The sequence below is a fragment of the Myodes glareolus genome, chromosome 8 (genome assembly GCF_982192425.1).
Source record: "Myodes glareolus chromosome 8, mMyoGla1.1, whole genome shotgun sequence".
In the NCBI taxonomy this organism is placed as follows: Eukaryota; Metazoa; Chordata; class Mammalia; order Rodentia; family Cricetidae; genus Myodes; species Myodes glareolus.
In genome coordinates, this window is record NC_142033.1 from 31,594,333 (window position 1) to 31,614,811 (window position 20,479).

The 20,479-nt window shown below is 45.9% G+C and overlaps 1 protein-coding gene across 1 annotated transcript in view; it reads left to right on the top strand.

The window, feature by feature from the left end:
• Kdr (kinase insert domain receptor) overlaps window positions 1-20,479 on the top strand; it is a 42,613-nt gene that overhangs the window by 16,681 nt on the left and 5,453 nt on the right. Inside the window, exons 12-27 of the mRNA XM_048414882.3 lie at window positions 695-803; window positions 1,614-1,955; window positions 2,772-2,918; window positions 3,502-3,633; window positions 6,118-6,224; window positions 6,649-6,784; window positions 7,126-7,230; window positions 8,690-8,803; window positions 9,310-9,398; window positions 9,971-10,124; window positions 11,917-12,014; window positions 14,381-14,503; window positions 14,643-14,754; window positions 15,031-15,130; window positions 15,534-15,639; window positions 16,991-17,142. Coding sequence (XP_048270839.3) covers window positions 695-803; window positions 1,614-1,955; window positions 2,772-2,918; window positions 3,502-3,633; window positions 6,118-6,224; window positions 6,649-6,784; window positions 7,126-7,230; window positions 8,690-8,803; window positions 9,310-9,398; window positions 9,971-10,124; window positions 11,917-12,014; window positions 14,381-14,503; window positions 14,643-14,754; window positions 15,031-15,130; window positions 15,534-15,639; window positions 16,991-17,142 — 2,126 coding nt within the window. The remainder of the gene's footprint in view (window positions 1-694; window positions 804-1,613; window positions 1,956-2,771; window positions 2,919-3,501; window positions 3,634-6,117; window positions 6,225-6,648; window positions 6,785-7,125; window positions 7,231-8,689; window positions 8,804-9,309; window positions 9,399-9,970; window positions 10,125-11,916; window positions 12,015-14,380; window positions 14,504-14,642; window positions 14,755-15,030; window positions 15,131-15,533; window positions 15,640-16,990; window positions 17,143-20,479) is intronic.

The window sequence follows — 20,479 nt, forward strand, 5'->3', positions numbered from 1 at the left end:
TAAAGAAGGTGTGGGTTTTACACACACACATACACACACACCACAAAGATTCATCCTTAAAGAAGAACAAATTATGCCATTTGCAGAAAGATGAGGATTATCACATTAAGCAAAATAAGTCAGACTTAGAAGTAGAAATATGTTTTCTCTCATATAAATCAAGATGAAAAAAAGACACAAAGTACTAGTACTAGAGTACTATTGGGAAGAGGAGAGGGGTCATTTGTATGAGGAGGGGGACCAGAGGAAGTAACTAGGAGCAAATTATGTACTGTACAAAAATGCCATGATGAAGCCTGTTACTTTGTACAACTGATACCTACTAATTTTTAAAAAGAAGAAAAAAGAACATAGTACTCGTAACTTACCCACAGTTTATTGAAGAGAAACAAAACCCACAATGCCATCCAGTGTACACACCCATTGAAAGGTAATTTTGATTCTGTACACGGGAAAAATGAAATATATGCATAACATTTCATTAAAGTGAATCCTTGAGGATTTCCAAAGCACGTCTGCATCCTATGTACAACTGCCTAGTTAGAGCTGCTTACCTCGGAAGGTGGGCAGCGTGCAGTATGAAAGGCAAAGGCAAGTCTTAGCGGCTGTGGGGACTGATGGATCCAGGCTCAGAGTGTGTGTGTGTGCATGTTCAGCCTGCATTGTTCATTTCTTAAAACTCATATGTCCACAGACTGTAAGCACTCTGGTCATCCAAGCCGCCAATGTGTCAGCACTGTACAAATGTGAAGCCGTCAATAGAGCTGGGCGGGGAGAGAGAGTGATCTCCTTCCATGTGATCAGTGAGTAGACCCTTTAGAGGGCAGTGGGGGGAGGGGAGTCCCTCGGGAAGTGGGTGCTGTGCTGTGGGGCCCTCTGTTGTCCTTGGGGTTTGTGTAGGTAGCCTGGTGTGTAGTTAGGACTTGAAGGAGACAGAAATCGAGACTGTTCAGGTGGCCTCCGGGCTTGCATCAGAGTTCACGCGCCTCCTCTGGCCTGAGAATGGAATGCTTCCACGTGCTTTAAGTCTCTAGCGCGATGCTGTGTGGGACTTGTCTTGCTCCCCAGTTAGTGTGACTCATGACTCACTGGAGTTCGTGATGTTATCTGTGGGTTTGTTAGAGAACAGCAGCGGGGCTGAGCCTTCTGGGGAAAGTGGAACGGCGTGAGAGCACTGTCCTCTGCCTTCCGATGATCCTGGTTTTGTCTATGTAGCCTGGTTTTGTGGGTAAACTTGAACTAATTGTGCTGGCTTAGATATTTTAGTGTGAGATAATTAGTCGTAATAAATGTAGTTTTACTGCCATGTGTTAATAAGAGGGCATTGTTAAAGTTTCTACATGATGATTAAATGCTTTGCCTTGGGTTTTAATGTTTTCAACTTGGAAACCATATCCAGAACTCAAAGTGGAGTGCAGTAAATACTTGGGGAAAATTAATTCTCACTTCTAATGAATAAGTTTTGGGAACTAAATTGTCTTGTTTGGCTCTGACCTTGTAGAAATGGCTGGGCAGTGCAAGACCTCTCCCTAACTTCTTCATAGCAGCAAAAAGACAGTGACGTCATGTACCAACTTAAGTCACCATCCTCAAACTATGGCTTTCCTTTTCAGAGGGTCCAGAAATTACTGTGCAACCTGCTTCCCAGCCAACTGAGCAGGAGAATGTGTCTCTGTTGTGCACTGCAGATAGAAATACATTTGAGAACCTCACATGGTACAAGCTTGGCTCACGGGCAACATCGGTCCACATGGGCGAACCACTCACACCAGTTTGCAAGAACTTGGATGCTCTTTGGAAAATGAATGCCACCATGTTTTCTAATAGCACAAGTGACATCTTGGTTGTAGCATTCCAGAATGCATCCCTGCAGGACCAAGGAGACTATGTCTGTTCTGCTCAAGACAGAAAGACCAAGAAAAGACATTGCCTAGTCAAACAGCTCATCATTCTAGGTATGTAGGCATTCTTGGACAATGGGTGGCAATGCCTTAAACACAATGTATTCAGGTGTTGTGTTGATAGTGCCAGATTCTGGGAACTTTTGTATTAGACGGGCTCACTTCCAGAAGCAAAACAAAGCTAATAATGGTGAGGTGATGCATTAAAATTAGAAGACAGCTAGGCTCTTTCTAGCCTTTTGATGAAGTCACTACCAGTGTCTTCAAGAGATTAGTTCAGACTAGGAAACTTCCTATGGCATCTTTGGGTATTCAATGATTAAAATCAGAATGTTTGTGTAATATGGTGGGCAAGAACACGCCAGAAGCTCATAGTGTGGCCCTAGAAGGACAGGAGGAGACCATAGGCAAACACTAGGTGGTCATACCATTGTGAGGTCTCCAAATCATAAGGACAAAAATTGGTCTCTGTTTGTTTGTTGTTGTGACGTTAGCCATAGATGCTCAGTGTGATACCTGCTTCACAAACAGTGAGGTGAGGAGTTACCCTTTGGGAAAGCCTTGTGTGATTAAGGGGGAAAAAACTATAACCTGAAAAAAGCCATCTCCAAAGAGTCCCAAATCTTTATTTTGTGACTTGCGTGTAGGGTGGCTAATGTGGACACGGAAAGACTGCCATGGTCTGTCAGAACTGCCCCTCCTTAGTTCACAAAACGCATCCACCAGCAATTCTCGTGTCTGTGCGGTTTCGGCCTACTTCATCGATGGGCTACTGCTTCTTAAGTTTAGACTGTCCGATAGTGACAGGACACTAAAGCTGTTCGCATAGTTGGAACCGTGGGCACTATGGCTTTCTTTTTATGTGCATAGAGCGCATGGCACCCATGATCCTGGGAAATCTGGAGAATCAGACGACAATGATTGGTGAAACCATTGAAGTTGCGTGCCCGGCATCTGGAAACCCTACTCCACACATTACGTGGTTCAAAGACAATGAGACACTCGTGGAAGATTCAGGTGAGTGAAACTTGTCTATTTCTCTAGTGGTAGAGTTTTTTTTCAAGGATGCCACGTAAGACTGGCTGTCATTTCTTGGTTTATTTCAAAGTAGACAGAAAGCAGTATTTATGAGACAGATCAGTCAGTGAAATGCTTGCCAACAAGCATGAGGGCCTGTGCTCACATCCCTAGAATCCATGTGGAAAGCTAGATGCAGCATCCTTCTGTAATACCAGTGCTAAGGGGCAGGGTGTGAGGGTGGGGGTGGAAGACAAGTGCATCCTTGGAGCTCATTTGGCTGCCTGGCTAGCTGGATCATTGAGCTCCAGATTCAGGGAGAGACCCTGTCTCAAAAGAATGAGGTAGAAAAGAAGAAGACACCCAACATTGACCTCTGACTTCTATGCACATTGGCATGTCCCTTCCCCCACATGAACACACAAAACGGTACAGGATCCATCTGGCTCTGAAATGAGCCGTCCACCTCTTTAGAGTTGGATCCTAGCCCACAACGAAGGACAGCAACTCTTCTAAACATTTTCTTGGATAAAGCACAGATCGCACCATCAAAAATAAAGCAAACATTTCCTTCCACTTGTAGGCATTGTACTGAAAGATGGGAACCGGAATCTAACCATCCGAAGGGTGAGGAAGGAGGATGAAGGCCTCTACACCTGCCAGGCCTGCAATGTCCTGGGCTGTGCCAGGGCGGAGACACTCTTCATAATAGAAGGTCAGAGTGGTGTCACGGAACCACGGCGTGTGGGTGGCTATGCTCTTCACGGTGGTCAAGGGTCTCATATCTAAATTATTGGGGAATAGATGTAGTCCAGGGGTTAGAATATTTTCACAAGTTTAGTAGGTATTTTAAGGAGAGGATCTACATCTAAATATAAAACTTATTTAGGTATCATGTAAGCCTAAACACATAACCTGAAGGTCATTTCATGCAATGTTTTCAGTGCACCTGCTCTTTGCCTGTGGCTTGTCACTTGCAGGAAGAAATGAGCCCTCAGCACTCAGAAAGTTTCAGATCGTTGTCCTCTGGGAGTTCTGAGTTAGGGGTTCTCCACCTCTTCTTCATAATCTGTCTTCAGTGTGTTCTTTTAACCAGAAAGTAAAGTTAGCGGCATGCGTCAGCTTGTACCGTATTTCCTCTCCCCACGCTTCTCACTGTGAGAAAACGTTTAGCCAGGAGTGATGAGTATCTTCCTGTCCCTAGTTCTCACTTTGTTTTAATGGCCAAGTTAACTTACAGAAATGACATTCCAATATCTACTTGGAAAATAATACTAGATTTGGTGTTGACATTGCTATTCAATTAGTGACAGGGGTTCAGAATTTTCACTAGAGCCAAGACAAGATTCGCTCATAAACAAAAGATGATTGCTTTTGTAACATGGAAAATTGAGGGTTATTATTGAAAAATGGAAGGAAACCTCTTTCCCTCTATTGTGTGTGTATATATGTATGTGTGTATGCGCGCACACGCGCATGCTGGATTGATGTGAAATCTGCCTATTTTTCAGTCAGCAAACAATGACAGAATATTTTAGCTTATGCAGAGCATGACTGAGTCCTTTTCTGATTTTCCTTGTAATCCCCTAAGAGAACAAGGCTATTGTGTGACTGAACGTGTGGTGTGCAGGGGGTGACTGAGGGAGGTTAGGAGGTAGGTTTGGCAGATTTCTAACATCTTACGGTGCAGATGTGGGTTCCTTTAATCTGCCAACTCATGCCGTCGAATGTTGCATCTGGAACTAGCGTGCTCTCAAATCTGTAAGAATGTTAGGATTCCGTTAACTTCAGCGGCTAGTGAAGATGCCAGAGGGCATGGCAGTTCTGTTACTTCCAAAGGCATCGTGTCTTAGTGCCAATCCAGGGAGGATGCTCCCTTCAGCTCTCTCCAGTACTCTACCTCCCCTCCATTAGCCTTCTGCGTTAGGTTACCTAAGTGGGCACAGTGGCAGGGGTATCGTGGAGACTTACCTGCGGACAATAGCACCACGTTCAGCTCTCAGGTGTTACTATGAGAATATTCATACATAAACTGATAGAGGCAGTTGAACCTTTGGCCTTTCTTCTGTCTGTGTGGGTAAGCATTTAGATCTTTACATTCAGATAGAGAATTGCTTCCCTGGGAACAGCAGAGAAACCGAATCCACTTATAGACACACTCAGAGCTGGTCTCCCAACTGGTAACTCTTATTTTGCCAGCTAATGAACTGCTTGTCTTCTGGCATCTGGGCCATCCCCCCAACTCTGGACTTCTTTCAACTCACACTGCACAGTATGAGTGGAGAGAGAGAGACCCCAAGTGATAACTGTATCCTAATCTCCTCCTTCCTAATCCTGATTAGCACATGGTGCTGAGAGCCTTCTGCCTGTAATTCTCCACTTGGAACACACCCTGGAGAGGAGTCCACCACTTTCCTTGCCCTGCTTAGCTCTGCCTTTCCTCTCTCCTTTCACAGTCAGTGCTCTCTCTCTCTCTCTCTCTCTCTCTCTCTCTCTCTCTCTCTCTTCTCTCTCTCTCTCTCCTCCTTTCTCCTTTCTTCTCCTCTCTCAGACTTCTGCCACACAGGAACAGGATGAAGTATTGGTCAGCTCGATTTGCACAGACCCGGCATAGCCCTTGAACAACCCACCGACTTCCTGTGTCTCTCAGACAAGTGGCTCAATCTTTCAAATCTTCCTTTTTCAAGCTGAAAACTGAAAACTTACTGAAACAGTGAAGGAGGGTGACTTATTTAAAGCAGCAAGCTCATAGTAGGTGTGTGGTCACAAGCAGCTGTCTGGGCAAAGGGCCTCCCTTCTTTCCTTGTGTAGTTTCCTAAATAATCACTTTTCCCACGCCTCGCAAGGGAAGACATGGACTATCGGCACCAAATCAGATGATATTACCCACAAATAGAAAGAACATTTTCTTTCCTCCAAAGAGGCCTCTTGCCAAACACATCCTGTGTGCATCTCTGAAGACACTTACACCTATGGTTCGTTGTTTGGGAATTATTGCCGGATGTTTCCCTGACTGGTATGCTGCTGTTGTTCTTTAAGAGTGTGGTGGACTCTGTTAGACTGAAGGAATCTGTGGCTGTTGGTCCCTCGGAGTCTTGAAAGTGGATGAGCCTGAGGCCCTGCTTTGCATGTCACACTTAGCGCCTTCTACCAAAGGCTGTGGGTTCCCAGTTGGTGATCACTCGGCTGTGTCTTCCAGGTGCGCAGGAAAAGACCAACCTGGAAGTCATCATTCTTGTGGGCACTGCCGTGATTGCCATGTTCTTCTGGCTGCTTCTTGTCATTGTTCTGCGGACCGTTAAGCGGGTAACAACATAATGTCCCTCCTGTCCCTTGCATGCTGGTTTTGTGATTAATGGGACCTGACTGGGCTTCTTTCAGCTGCTTCTTCCCATTGTTAGTGGCTCAGTGGGCACATTTTTACTTCAGCACAATAACATTCTTGTCCATTTTCTTCGGCTGAACTATGGGCATTAATTGATGGAAGCCACTAGAGGGGTCAAGGGTTTGGACTGTCCACTGTAATTAAGATTTAGAAACTTTATTCTGAACTCATTTTGGAAACTAAAGAGGCACTAAAATCTGGGTTATAATAGGACTTCTCTCGAACTTTGGGAGTTTTATTGGGAAATGAGACACTATCAATGGGTACCCTATTAAACAGCAACAAGTACACAAAACAACAACCAAACAACAGGATTGTGTAACTGGGAGGGTTTATGCTTTCCAGGCCAATGAAGGGGAACTGAAGACGGGCTACTTGTCCATTGTCATGGATCCAGATGAACTGCCCTTGGATGAGCGCTGTGAACGCTTGCCTTATGATGCCAGCAAATGGGAGTTCCCCAGGGACCGGCTGAAACTAGGTGAGCCGTCAACTGCTATTAACTTGATATTTGTTTTACCAGCCCACCTAACTCTCCTTTAAGACAATGACTTGTCTTGACTATTCAGATGATGTTTTCTTATTCGTAAATATTAATCGTATCTCCCGATTTTGGGTAATCACCCAGATAGCCTTTTAGTATTGAGGAACCTGTACAACCATCCAAAGGAAGGCACTTTGGAAGCCAGAATGAGGGAGTAAAGTGGAATGTGGGTCTAAATGGAATACAACATCCCTTTAATCAATCAGAATCTTCACATAGCCCTCAGATCGTGTGATGAGACAACTAAATTTTGTAATTGCCATTATCATTGGTTCCAGGGAAGCCTCTTGGCCGTGGTGCCTTTGGCCAAGTGATTGAGGCAGATGCCTTTGGAATTGACAAGACAGCAACCTGCAAAACAGTGGCCGTCAAAATGTTGAAAGGTAAAAAAGCAAAGTGACATTGTGATGTGGTTCTCTTTATTTCGTCCTTCATTAAGCATGGTATGAGGCTTGCATCGCTGGCTCTATGCATAGGTGGGACAGAAAGCCCCTGGCCAAATTAGAGACAGACTCCTCCTTCGGAGCCTCATGCAAGGGCACATGACTGGGGAGCAAGGATTAGCTTACACAGTTCTGTTGCGTGGTCCTGGTTATCTGAGGGGAAACTATCTGGTTCTATTAAAATTGTCCCTCAAAGTATTATGATACAAACTGATTATAAACACTTTAGAAAAGAAGAAAGAAGTTTGCTATTAGTAAAAATAGTATAATGCAAAACCATCATGTTTTTTAGAATTAGAACATTCCAAAGAACTTTCTGAAGGGGCACTGCAAAGTAAGAGCAGCTGTGCAGACAGAAGAGGGTGTGGGTTTTCTTTTAGACACCAGCATCTTTCCATAGTAAAGGACCTGCCGCCTGGACATTCTGATGAGGGGAGGGGAGGGTTGCTTCTGCTCAATTTGTGACTGTTTCCATGGAGGGAGATGTTGCTGCTTGCCTTTGCTAGAAGGGTCTTGTGCCTTTCAAAGGCCCCTTCCTCCATTTGAACTTTTTATCTAGAGGCTTAGGGTGTGTGTGTGTGTGTGTGTGTGTGTGTGTGTGTAGAGATGGGTCATCAGGCCCTGAGATGGAACCCATGTCTGTGGATGAGGGAGAAGTGTAGCAGTCCATACAGCACCAAATGCAGTCGTGGCCCCATTAGACCCATGTGCAAATGGCTTTGCTGTGTCCTGGTCTTGTTAACTTATTTATTTGGTGCATATCAACTGGAATATCAATATGGACCTGAGCTAATTTAAGCACATTCATTTATGTGTGTGTGGAGATAAGGGAGAAGGTGGAGAGAGAGAGAGAGAGAGAGAGAGAGAGAGAGAGAGAGAGAGAGAGAGAGAGAGAGAGAATATGAGTTGTCAGAGGACAAATTGCAAGAGTTAGTTCTTTCCTTCCACCGTGTAGGACCCAGGGTTTGAACTCAGGTCATTAGGGTCAGTGGCAAGGGCCTTTACCCACCCAGCCAACTCACTGGTCTCTAGATGAGAATATTTAATGTGCTTCCCTACGAGGAGGCATTGAAATGACCAGGCCCTAAGCAGCCTACTAAACCTGAAATAGAAAATTCCAGTTTTGTATTGAAAGAGAATCTAGATGTGATTCTGTTGCGGATATGTTCCTAACTTTACAAGAAACCTTGCCTTAGATTTCTCTAAATACCAATCATTCAGGGTTTGCTTAGAGTAAAGCCTTGCTTCCTGATTAGAAAACAGAGTTTGCACTTGACAGTTGCTCTGTTAGTTAGCGGTAACTGTGCTCCGCCGAGAGTGAAAATCGCACAGCTCAGTGTCCATCATCCTTCGGCAATGGCCATACCTATCAGTGTCCGTCTTTGTTCTGAATTTGTAGAAGGAGCAACACACAGCGAGCACCGAGCCCTCATGTCTGAGCTCAAGATCCTCATCCACATTGGCCACCATCTCAATGTGGTCAACCTTCTGGGCGCCTGCACCAAGCCAGGAGGTGAGTAACTGCTGTGCCTCTGCCCCTTGCGTGGGACTAACAGCTCTGGCGGTGTTCGAGGGAGCGGTCCTTTGCAGAGCCCCAAATGTACTAGGCTCCAGAGAAATTCAGTGGACTCTCTAATCAAAGGATTCTGTAGCATCCTTTGGATTGAAGAATGTTCTCCTCACGGGGAGACAGTTGCTACTTGTACAGTAAGTGTTAGATGGGCAAGAAAAGCACCCCAGACCTCGAGAGAAAAGAACCTCGAGCCAGCTCCCTTTTCTCCCACTCTGACGTCATCTCAGCTGATTGCTGCTGCTTCGATTATGTCTGTAGAATCAGCGTGAAAAAGAAAAGTTACAATAGGAGGGATTGGGGTCAGCTGATTCCTGCCACTCTGTTCCCAGGAAAAGCTATCTGAGACTTCTTCCAGGGCAGTTTTGAGCTTATCAGCATGCTAAGTTCTTAGCAAGACGTGTTCGTGAAGTGCATTTTCCTGTCGTAACTGGCTGTATCATTTGCAGGGCCTCTCATGGTGATTGTGGAATTCTGCAAGTTTGGAAACCTATCGACTTACTTACGGGGCAAGAGAAATGAATTTGTTCCCTATAAGGTATGTTGCCGTCTACCTGAGCATGGTCACACATGTATGTTGCCGCCTACCTGAGCATGATCATACGTGAAAGCCGAGCAAACCTCAAAGTGGCTTTGCATGTGTCTTTTCGTTGAAATTCTTTGCATGTTACCCCGGTAATCTTAACATCCACTTAAGGGGGTTGTGTGCTTCTCATATTTTATTTTTAGGACTTTAATCTCCTGAGCCATTATGATGGTGCTAGATTTGATTAAAGAAAGGGTAGGGCAGAGAGAGCATTGGCTCTGGATGATAGTCTGTCACCTGAGCCATATTTGGCTCCATGGAGGGTGCGTCCCCCTGTCAAGGGGGCACTAATGACAATGTGTCTGAGTACGTTTGGAAATGCAGCACTTACCCCTTGACACCGAAGAGAAGGGGCGTGGCGTTAGAGAAGGAATGCTGTTAAAACTTGCCCCGCGTTTCAGCTCTGTGGGATCCTAGACTTGACTCTCCTGTTTGCTTTTAATAGTCTCAACTGTGTGTGAACTCGCCATGCATGAGAGATCCATCTTGTATTCGAGGAATTTGCACAGTCTCTTCTTTTCCAGAGCAAAGGTGCGCGGTTCCGCCAGGGGAAAGACTACGTCGGGGAGCTCTCTGTGGATCTGAAGCGTCGCTTGGACAGCATCACCAGCAGCCAGAGCTCTGCCAGCTCGGGATTTGTTGAGGAGAAATCCCTCAGTGATGTGGAGGAAGAAGAAGGTACCTGCCCTTGCAACCTGTGCCTAAAGCACATTCTTGTAGAAAGGGTTGGTGACATGATATTCCAGCCACGGGGGAAAGCTAAATCTAAATTCCTAGGTAGTGTCCAGTCAAGCTTAACTAAAGTATGGAAGCCCTAGACAGACAATGAACTCTACTGGGAGTGAAAGCAGGGTTATCCTGAGAAGTCTAGGTAACTCAGTGGGCTAAACTGTCACTAACAATCAAATCAACACTCTGATCCAATACTGGATGAGAAATGATTGGCAGTAGAGGTTCAGTGCCATGTTTGGAAAGGGGAAGGGAGTTTTCTGGTGTCTGGCTAGCCTTCGTTACCATACGTGGCTCAGATCCAATAGGTAGCATGCTCAGCAGCACACAGAGGCCCTTTTGGTCATCTCTTCCCGACCTTCTCCAAGATGGGTGAGGACACGGCCATCGTTTTCACATCACCCAGCTGGCTTCTCAATCTCCTGTCACATGCCTTAGTCTTGCCTCACTTGGTTGTGATCCCAGTGATGCTTTAGTGGTATGTATGGGTGGAGCTGAACCTCAGCCTCTCTGCAGTCAGCTCCGGGACACACTGTATGTCTGCCTTTATCAGAAGGAGCAGGCACCACTGTGTGATGAAAGAGACAAGGATGCCCAATGCCTGGTGCTCTTGGGGTGTGAGTGTAGACAAGCCCACCCCCACTTCTGTTTCCTCTGCCACAGGTCGACTGATAGAACCTGATCCAATTTCTTTCTCTTGGAAACCATATAGGCATCTGGTGGTTAGGACTTGGGCTAGAGGGCATGGGGAAGTTGCTAGGCCTGTCCTCATGAGGTCTACAAGTAAGTGGGTCAGGCACCCTCTTGCTCATAGTTGGTAGCCAGTAAGCTGGAAATGCAAGGAGCTAGGGGTGGAGGGCTGAGGTGTAAATGGCTTGGAATTGCAGGCCAGGACTTCGCCTCTATTTCTTTATCTGGAGAATGAAGAGAGTTTCACTGTTCCTGGCCATTAGCATAAGAAGTCATGGAGAAAGAAGTCTCAGCTTTCTTAATACTAACAAGTCTGTTACGGTAATTGAGTTTGTGTTTACTCTGGTCTTGTGTCCAGGAAAGAGACGGTAGCCATATCTTATCTGATAAGTTAGGAGAGCATTTCAAAACATCCAGGAGCACCTCAGTGTTTCTGTGTATCGGTTGCTCTGTAATAAACGCTACCAGCTTATGTAGATTCATCTTTCTTCCACGCCTGTGGTCACTCACTCCTCTCCGTGGAGGAAAGTCTCCTTTCCAGGCCAGACTTAACATGCTCGCTGCACGTCTTCAGTTTGAAAGTGAGAGAAATAAATCTTTCTGTTATTTTTGGTTATCTGTTGTGGACCGCAGTTTGAACTTTGGTCTTTGTCCCAGGAGACAAAAGCCCGGAGAGAAAAGATTCGATGACCCTCAATATTGTTGTTTTATTTTTAGAGTTTCTTCATAGGACCTATTGTTTTCCCCTCTGAATTCATGGGAAAACAACGACAGCTTGAGACAGCAGACTTTAAAAGGTCCTTTTTCTCTTCTTATTGTCTGCGCCGATTTCTTCTCTCTTCTCCCTTCTGAGTTTAGTGACTCAGTTTGACAAAAATGGAGAAAGCAGTCTTTTCCCCCAAGGAGGATGATGAAGGCTGATAATTTGGGGTTTCGCAAATGGGCAGGTCCTCTGCTTCTGTCTCCTGAAACTGACTCTCGCGTCTTGAAGAGATCACAGGGCTCCTGGCTGATGGGAGCACTCAGCTGTGTCCTCTTGTCTCTTCTCCAGCTTCTGAAGACTTGTACAAGGACTTCCTGACCTTGGAGCATCTCATCTGCTACAGCTTCCAAGTGGCTAAGGGCATGGAGTTCCTGGCATCAAGGAAGGTATGACAGGTCAAGGGGACAGCAAGCTTTGTGTTCAGATCCCAGGCTTGGAAATGAGACAGCGCTTGCTCGGGTTGGAAAAGTCGTCACTTTAAGGATTCTTAAATGTGTTCCTCTGGGGAGGCTTGTTTTGTGTGTGCATGTGTGTGTGTGTGAATAAAAGGTGGCTAGAACTTTCATGAAATTAATTCATATCATTAATACTCATTGACCAATTGCTAAGTGCCAGCTTTTGTTTTTAATCTTTTTTTTGGGGGGGGGGGTTTCTAAGAAAGGGTTTCTCTGTGTAGCATTGGCTGTCCTGGAACTTCCTCTGGTAACCAGACTGGCTGGAACTCCCAGAGATCTGCCTGCTTCTGCCTGAGATTAGAGGTGTGCTCCAACACCTCCTGGCTATCTAGATCGACTTCTAAGTGCCACTGTAGTGAATCAACCAAGACAGCTCTGCAACTTCCTGGGGTTTCCAACACTTGTAGATGATGAAACAGCCAATAACCAAGCAGCCCATGAGGAAGGTTGGGAACAGATGTTGTGGGATGAAGTAAGGCGGGAAGAGACAGAGTATATGAAAATGCTGTGTGTGCACGTGCACATGCTAACGCACATGTACTTCAATGTTATGCAAGCTAAATGAGGAACTCTTTACAAAGGATGTGATCTGTGCGCTTAGAAGATGTGGGGAGTAGACTTCTGTAGATATCTTGGAGTAGTGGGGTCTATTTTTAATTTATTTTACATTCACCACCATCCATCAAAAAGTTATTTGTTATTTGTATAATTAGAAACCAGGAAGGCCAGGCTTCAGATGAGGACGATTAAAACAGCTAAAATTAGAAAGTAGGCCAAACAAAGGCAGAGGTGGGACGTGACAAGTGACAAATATTCCAAAGGTTGTAAACAGCACTGAGGTGGGCGGGAGACTGGGGGAAGTCATCGGTGACCTTGGGAAGGGGGACACGCGTAGTCTCACATTGGTAAGAAAGGTTCACATTATTCAGGAAAAGCTCTCTGTGGGTGAAGTGTATTTGCTGCAGGTTCCCGAGGGAACAAAAGGCCTTAATAATTCGTTTGTTTTCTTTATCGTTGTAAGGTCCCTTGCCCCTCTCCCCACTGAAGTTTAAAGTCTTGGGATCTTAGGTAGTTCTGCTGAGTATTTCTTGTATTCTCTTTCCCAATGAGAAGGGAGCAAACCAGGGTCCTTCAGTATCGTCCCAAAGGGAAGGACTTTGAGTCTTTTTCAAGGGTTATTATTTTTGTAAAGGCCAGAACTCATTCTTGAGCCAAGTAATTTCTTTTGTCAACTAGAAGAAAGAATTGATAGAGTGATTGGTGAGTGGGGGAGTCAGAATCCTTTCTTTTCTCTTGTAACGACGAGGTAATTTGTTGGTTTGTTTGTATGTTATGTATGTATGGTTATCCAGCTGGGCAAGGAAGCTCTTTGGTTGAGAGCAAGTAGGGATGCTGTCTGTTACGTGGACTTTCCAGTTTTACTATCCCACTCTAGACAATGCACTCCTGAGTATTCTGGTGCAAGGGAGACTGCCCTTATTGACCTGGGGTGCTGGGCAGGGGAGAGGCAGTGATTCCCAGCCCCCACGGTCACTCCTGTGTTGATTGGGTCTTTCACGTAAGCCTTTCATTCACGTCAAAAGTTCTTTGAGGTTCTTCTTCCCTCTCAGGTGCTTAGGTGCTTGCTGAGGGCTGTGAGCATAGAGTGACAGGGCCGCTGAAGAGCTGAAAGTCAGATCAAGTTGACAGAAAGGAGAGACCAGTGTAGGAACTGAAAATCCCGAGGCTTAAAGCTGAGCTCTGGGAAACTTTCTCCAGAGTCCAGTCCACTCGCACTGGCCAACCCTGCCGGGGTTGACCTTTTCTATCATATCAAACACTTTGAAGCAGGATGAGTACCTGTGTGCTGCCTCTGGATCCAGTCCAGCTTCAGTACCAAATGAAAGAGAGAGCCAACCAAGCACACCCAACCAATGAGAACCCTCGCCTCTCCTTTCTACACAGCCATTCAAAGCAAATCTATTCTGGGATCTCCTTAGAATAACCCAGTTCAAGGCACAGAGGCTGCCAAGCAAAAGGATGTATGGATGTGATCCGAGACACATTTTTAAACCGTGTCCACCATCAGACTGTAACCTAATCATCTAACTCCAAAGGACAGGACTGTTTATGGAGTAAGCAGATGTGTCTCGATGAAACACACAGGCCCCTTTCCTGACCGGTTGCTCTAAAACTCTACCCCACTTCTTGCTAATCAGATGGTTCTCCGATGTTGGATTTTTTAAAGCATGAGGTCACAACAGATGTAAAAGCAATTAGCTGTGTGGAGACTTATCACAATACTGTTTCTTTCACAGTGCATCCACCGGGACCTGGCAGCGCGGAACATTCTCCTCTCAGAGAAGAATGTGGTGAAAATCTGTGACTTTGGCCTGGCCCGGGATATTTATAAAGACCCGGATTATGTCAGGAAAGGAGATGTAAGTATCTAAAGACGAACCTGGTGTTCCATTCGAACTCACAATTCAAACTTTGTGGATCTGTGTTGGGAAGTGAAGGAAGTGTTTTCCTCAGAAATCTGCTAACTTGGGTTCTGATGCTTTGCTGTCACCCACTTAGGCCCGACTCCCTTTGAAGTGGATGGCCCCAGAAACGATTTTTGACAGAGTATACACAATTCAGAGCGATGTGTGGTCTTTCGGCGTTTTGCTCTGGGAAATATTTTCTTTAGGTGAGTCGCTTCTCTTTGACCCTCTTCTGGGTTGGGGAGTTCAGGAGCAGAGAAGGTGATAATAGTGGACAAACCCAATAAGGCCTTGCCTCCTCTGCATTTTACCTTCTGTCAAATAGAATTTCTTAGAAGATTTAGATAGTAAAATCAAGAAGAAAACAAACAAACAAACAAACAAAAAAGTTCCGTAGGCCATAAGAATGTGCTAGAATCAGGCTTAAGGGCTTTTTACGGTGAATGCGAAGCTCACAGTGCTCCTTTCCTGTCTTATGCTAGGTGCTTCCCCGTATCCTGGGGTCAAGATTGACGAAGACTTCTGTAGGAGACTGAAAGAAGGAACTAGAATGCGGGCTCCTGACTACACCACCCCAGAAATGTAAGACTCTGGAGAGCCCCCCTCTTTCTTTTCACACCAATTCTTCCCACTAAGAAGGCGAGAAAGCCTTCCATTGTGAGCATCTACGTCATGGCCTAGTTTGTGTGCGGCCCTTTCTCTGATGCCTTTCTTGGTTACCTCAAGCAGTGGCATCACGTTATTGTATTATCTATACCAGAGAACTTTTATTAAAGGTTGATAGAGATGTGTGTTAAAGAAAACCCTTTTATAGACAGCTGGACATATGAGTACTGACATCTGTGTCTCCAATAGTTTCATATCCCTAGTTAGTATCTCAGCTCCTGATAGCTCTTTACAAACGCTTTCCATTTGAGTATTATTTTGACTGCTAGCTCTTGGAAGAATGGCACGCTTTAATGAAACCAGTGTCTTGCTCGTCTAGGTACCAGACCATGTTGGACTGCTGGCATGAGGACCCCAATCAGAGACCCTCGTTCTCAGAGTTGGTGGAACATTTGGGAAATCTCCTGCAAGCGAATGCTCAACAGGTTTGTAACCCTCTGCTCTAGAAGTTTCTACAAAGAACCTTCAGGTTGAGGGTCTGTGATCTAACAGTCTACTGCCTGAATATTCACGAGGCACCGTGTGATTCTCTGGGTCACTTAAAAAGGATCCTCTGCCTTCCAGTTTTGAGCAGTAATGCTTGCTGAAAGTAATAATTGCTCTTTAGACTGATAGGACCCTAATTCATAGCTTGAGAATAGGCAACTCTAGGCTATTCATAAGTTGCGGGAACTTATGAATATCCTTCCTCTATCATGTGGGCCTAGGAGCTCGAACTCAAGTCATAAGGCTTGGCTGAAGATGCCATTACTCTTTGAGTCATCTTGTTGGTCCACACCTGCTTGTTTTTGTGTTATGTCTTCAAATGTTCTTCTAAAGGTTAAAAAAAAAATCTGCTGAGGGTGATAGTGCATGTCTGTAATCCCAGAATTCTTAAGGCTGGAACAAGAGAATCATAAGTTTGAGGCCTGCTTGGGCAGCATAGCAAGACTCCCTCAAAAAACAAAACAAAACAAACAAACAAACAAACAAAACCTAAGTCTGATTGACTTACTGATGATCAGAATGGAAGGAATTTCAAGCCATTTTTAGTAAATTCTGCAGGCAAGGCCAAAACAAAACAAATATGCAAATTCTGCAAAGCCACGACTCTGGCCCTTCTTGGTGAAATGTCAGGCTGTCACGACAGTTCCACAATGGGATTGCACCCCCTTTTTTGTTGTTGCTAGAGAGTTTGCTGCTGCTTGGTGCCCCCTATTCCAGTGGGAGCCAGTTGCTTCCTTTTTCCTTCTGAATACTTGAGGGTCACATCTGTTTTTACCAAAGAAACCTTCCAAACATTTCAGTGTATCGGATCACCTTGTCTTTTCTTCCTCTTGAGAAATAACAGCAGACTGCACTATTAGGAATTCCTCTGCTCCTGCTGTCCTAGGCTTTTCTCTTCCCTGCCTTCAGGTTTTCTATTGCCTTGGGATATAGAGGCTGGACTTGAGGCTGTTCACTTTGAAGGTCCGGCTCCTGCAGAAGTCTTTGTGGAGAATTGATTCCTTGGCTCCTTCCTCGCTCATCTCCTCCACAGCCATTGCCGGCTTTGTCTTCATGGCAACCGTGGCCTCCCGTCCCTTCACTAATCCGGTTTTAGTAACCTTCTTCCACACACCCCTTTCAAGTGGCCTTTTGTTTCTGGCAACCCTTTTCCAATACAGTCTTGAAGTCTTCGGTTCAGATATGAAAGCGGCACGCACAGCCAAGACGCCCCCCTGCCCTTTGTTTCTCATGAAAAGGCCCTTGAAGGACAGCAGCCATAACAATAGCATGCTGTGTTTATTGTTTCAGGATGGCAAAGACTACATTGTTCTTCCAATGTCAGAGACACTGAGCATGGAAGAGGACTCTGGACTCTCCCTGCCCACCTCACCTGTTTCCTGTATGGAGGAAGAGGAAGTGTGCGACCCCAAATTCCATTATGACAACACAGCAGGAATCAGGTATATGGTCAGCATCCCCTCAGGGGGGCTTCGAGGCCAGCTCGGGAGGTGAGGGCGGGAGGAAGACATTTGCTTAGGCTGTCGGTCACTTCTTCTAGTTAACTGGAGTTCTGACATTCACGAGGGCCGCGCTCCCCGAAGGAGGTCTGGAGAGTTGAACAGCCTCCCATCTGTGGCCCATATTGCTGGCACAACTCTGCCGTTAAGAATTCTAAGCCTTGTGGGAGCAAATAGCTAAAATACCACAGTTTGTTAATCTCCAGAAAAAAAAAAAGAGAGAGCCATGGTACGGAGACGTGGAGACATCTGTATTAAAATCGTCCCCGTGTACACTTTTATTAAGGTGAATTAAATGGCTTAGGAAAGACTCAGGAAGGAAGGAGTCTGTGCAAATCTGAAACATACCGAGGGCTCTCTGGTGAGGAGAGGGCACACCACAGGCTGTGTCCTGAAATAGGGCTGCACTCTAGAGAAATCTGTCCTCAGTCTGAGTTTCAGCATTCTATTTACTTACTGGGGTGCCTAAGTTTATTCAAAACAAATGCCAAGCAGTCCAGTCTTGGTCTGTGCAGCGTACTGAGACAGCTTTTGCTGGGCTCAGGTAATACCTGTGCATGAGGAAAATGCTGGTGGGGCATCCCACAATACGACCTTAGCATCGCCTTCCCTAAGCCCAAGACAGCTTGACTTTGCTTTGGGTATTATTGTGCTTCTACGAGCAGACCCCCTGACAACATGGGTGTTGCTTGTCTTCTTGAGTGAGCCCAAGCTGTAGAAGGAATTGGGCAGCAGTCTCCCATGGGAGGCACCGGCCCAGTGGCCATGGTGCAAGGAGGTTAAAGAGGCCTAGGAATGATGTTTGGCCCTGAGGAATCCTGAGTGGGGAAAGGGAGCAGGGGGGAAAGTTAGATATCAACCAACACACTACCATTGCTTTTATAACAAGAGCAGTCAGTATTCCCTGAAGAATTTTTTCCTGTATATTATCAGATTTCTGTCTATGCGAGAACTCTAGATTTAGACCAGATGGCAAGTATTATCTAGGTACAGGTCTTAGCTCTACCCACATGAAGCAGTGCAAAAATATGATTAAAGATGTAGACGTGAGAGCTTGGTAGAACCAGACGCGATGCCTGGGTCTGCCTTTTAGTAGCCCCGAACAAGTCCCATATCGTTTGCCCCTCCCCCAACCCAGTCTCTGTGTGAAGAAAGGCAGGGCCACTGTTTGCGAATGGCCACTTGGAGGATTGCATGCTGTCATGGCTATAACGTATTTCTAAGTGCCTGACACTTGAAGGGACTTCATAAAGGACAGCTGTTAAGAGAGCGGCTTCCCATCCTGCCCCAGAGATGAATCCATCTCCTCTGATTCCAGCCATAGGGCCATTTTCCCACCTTCCAAGGAGAGGTTCTCAGAGAGGAAGAGTCATGAAGAGAAACTTGCATGGATGCAAAGTCCTAGTCCATTTTGGCTTGCCCATTGTTCCTGCCACGCTGTCTTGCTTCTCCTTAGTCCAAGAGCCATCTGATGGCTCACTGTCCTCTTCATGTCCTGTGACAAGAGTTCAGAGCTGGGCCATTTGGCTTGCTGGGTTCCTGGAATGTGGTGCTCAGCAGGAGATGGAGTCCTGTTTGGGAGACAGACGTGCCTGTGTGAGGCCAGGGCTAAAACATTTATCCCCAGGAGTGGGGACAAATGCTACACCATGCTTTTCAGCCCAGCCAGGCTTGGCTCAGATTTTCTGTCTCTGAGTTTTGAAGGAGCCTTCCCAGACTAGATTCTCTTTTAGCTATCCATGAACTGAAAAATCAAAGAGAAATTGGAAGTTTTTTGTTTACATCCCCTCTCAGCTCCGCTATTTTTTCTTTTTACAAACAACAAAGCCCTCCTTCACCTTACGGTGATGTAAATGAAGTCAGTGTGGATTAGAGGTGCGAGCCCACTGCCTTCCATAGCGGTAGAGGTAGTGCAGAGGTCTTGCATGGCTCTGCTTCTCTGGGGGAGTGTACTGAGGCTAAGGCACCTCCCCAGGCATGTTCTATCTCTTCTCCTGCTTCCAGGCAAGCAGAAAAGCTGAGTCTTCCTAGCTTTGCTTCCTCCTTATATGTTTCAACTCCATTGCATTATAAATAGAGCTGGGCACCAGCATCACTGTGGGAGACAGCCTCTTGATCTGTTGCCTCTTTAAACTACTTTTTAAAATACTTGTTCAACAGTTCTGTGGAGAAGAGGCAGAGGGGTGGGGGCGGGGAGGGCCACTGATGTCTAGACTTAGCTTTGTTGCCTTTTTCCCCCATGAATCCTCTGTGGCCCCGAGTGTGTACGCTTCCCCTAAGAAAACCCATATTTGCTGGTCTCGTCTCTCCTAGAGGGCAGCCTGTGGACTGGACCGTCTATGGCTGCTTTGTTCATTTTCCCTGGGAGTTCCACCTCCCGTTCCCAGCAGTTTAACAGAGATGTCTTTGCAGTCTTCTTCCCCAGAGGAAGGCTTTGGTACACGCTCTTCTTTTCACTCTGATTAATTGTGAGTGGTAATTAAACATCCAAGGTGGGCTGGTCCCTGAGACCTGCTAGCTGCCTAGCTTTGTCTTGGTTTGGCCATCACTGCTTGAAATGGGATTCTTCTTTCTCCACCTTCCATCTACATAAAACTCCCTACTGACTCAACCCACCCACTCATCACAGGGTCCATGCACACATGGGAGCCAGAGCAAGGCTGTGACCTCAGTAGGTGCTTAATAAAGACCCGAGTAAGATGTCTGTGGCTCTCTTGCTTCTTTTCCATCCTGCTACCCATAGGGTGAGGAGAAACAACCGCACGTGGGCTTTGGAGCCTGCAAACATGAGTGGGAACCCTGGTTCTACCCTTCAACTGCCATTTTCTCACTGAGCCTTGGCTTCTTCATCTCCAATGGGAAATAATGAGAGATCTGTTTGGGAGCGGCAAGGAGCAGATGCAAGGAAACCTTGGAAAATGCTTTGTCGTTTGTGAAGGGCCATACCATTTTGAAATTAGAAGTCAGGGATCTGAGTCTCTGGAGGTGGCTATGTGCTATCCACGCCCCCTTACTCTGCTGGGTTGTGTGGAATGCAGGCACTGCTTTAAACCTCCTGCGCATTCCCCTTCTTTAATCAGATTCCCTGCTTTCCTGCTAGATAAGTGTGAAGTCTCCTAACTGGCTGTGTTACTGCCTCTGGCCTTATCCTTCTCAATCACAGCCAACTCTCTCAAAAGCCTATCTGGTCATGCCAATCCTATGTTCAAAATTTTCAGTGGCCCTCACAACTATAGTCTGAGATTCTAGTTGTGTGATTTTGGACCAGTGGATTTTGGAG